Here is a 1402-nt window from a genome sequence, read left to right as displayed (position 1 = left end):
GACCCAAAAGCTACAACTCTTATTGCATAGGTCCTGCTTTATCTTGGTCTTAATCATCCAGCAGAAAAGTATAAGAACGAAGTATAAGAAGTAAAGCCATGGTGTTATGTTGAGCTGTAGGGGATGCAGGTCAACAATTTTTGACATTGCCAGTGAAGCAGAAGACCCAATACTATTATGGACTACTGGACTCTTTTAGAATATTTTGCTGAGTTAACATACCTTTAAGATTCAAATAATGGAACTAAATAAAAAAATGGGATACAGATGAATGTCCATTTTGTATCTGTGTATTCAAAATGGTTAGGATAGATATATAGTTACATTCTCTTAATGAACAGAGGGATTTGTTGAAATAGTGTTTGTAAATAGGATATCATGTCTGCATCTTGTACACAAATAACCACTGGGAAGACAGTCTGCATTGTGTTAATTATTGAAACTGTCCTACCAATTTGATTTGAAACTGTCTCATTGCTATTTGTTTCTCAATAAAATTATGGGAAAAAAAATTCTCTGAGCTTTAACTACTTCATGTATAAAATGGGGGAAGCATCATTTAATTCAAAAGATGATGGTAAAGATTCTGGAAAAAAAAAAAAATATATATATATATATATCTCATTTTGTAGCATGTCTGAACACCAGGTGACTGGTAATATTGCGAGACCTTTGGTAATAAAATTGCCCATATAAATCATAAACTTGTATATTGGTAAGGAGAGGGCATAAATTTACATAAGAAAAAGAAACCTGCTTGATTGAACCTTACTTAGGCTTTCTTTGGAAGTCATGCCTAAAATATCCAACAGGAAAACCCTTAAACCCCATGGTATGGACTCACAATCAGGTGTGCAGCACACACAAACCTTGGCTGTGTTGGTCCATTGGACTCTGGGGGGGCCCCATTCCCGGGTGAGGGGGGCGCATGGCGGTGCCCTTCATGGTTCCACAGTGGATGTCTTCCGCAATCCCCTTGTCATGCATCCCATCAATGGGCTGAAACATTTGAATGCATCAGTCAGGCATCTCTTCAAGGTACAACATAAGACCCCTCCAAAGTCTACAATAACACAGTCATTTCTTACCCACTTTGGAGTCCCATTTTTTACACCTGGAAGGTGGGAAGGGTAGAAAAGATTATTTAAAGAGGATAGGCAAAAATGTACAACTCATGTTGTAAAATGGAAAGAAACTGTTCAAAGGAAAAGAGAAGCTGGGATGAGGAAAAGGAGAGAAGAAGGGAAGAGCAAATATACATTTATGTGTGTGTATATATATCATATATAATGTCATATATGATAGTTATACTACTAATTTCTCTTAGTTAATAAAAAAAACTTTGTGCTAATATTATTTGGACAATTGCATGTCTATATCTTGTACCCTGAGTGACTAATTT

The 1402-nt window shown here is 36.2% G+C and overlaps 1 protein-coding gene across 6 annotated transcripts in view; it reads right to left on the bottom strand.

Annotated features, from left to right (window-relative positions):
* Smarca2 (SWI/SNF related, matrix associated, actin dependent regulator of chromatin, subfamily a, member 2) overlaps positions 1-1402 on the bottom strand; it is a 189710-nt gene that overhangs the window by 166987 nt on the left and 21321 nt on the right. For all 6 annotated transcript variants that reach the window (XM_023721884.1, XM_023721874.1, XM_023721877.1 and 3 more), the window contains exon 3: positions 870-999. In XM_023721884.1, coding sequence (XP_023577652.1) covers positions 870-999 — 130 coding nt within the window. The remainder of the gene's footprint in view (positions 1-869; positions 1000-1402) is intronic.

This window comes from Octodon degus, unplaced genomic scaffold (assembly GCF_000260255.1).
Source record: "Octodon degus isolate 3935 unplaced genomic scaffold, OctDeg1.0 scaffold00087, whole genome shotgun sequence".
NCBI classification, from domain to species: domain Eukaryota; kingdom Metazoa; phylum Chordata; class Mammalia; order Rodentia; family Octodontidae; genus Octodon; species Octodon degus.
Note: the sequence above shows the minus strand (reverse complement) of the source record. Positions and strands in the feature narration are given on the sequence as shown.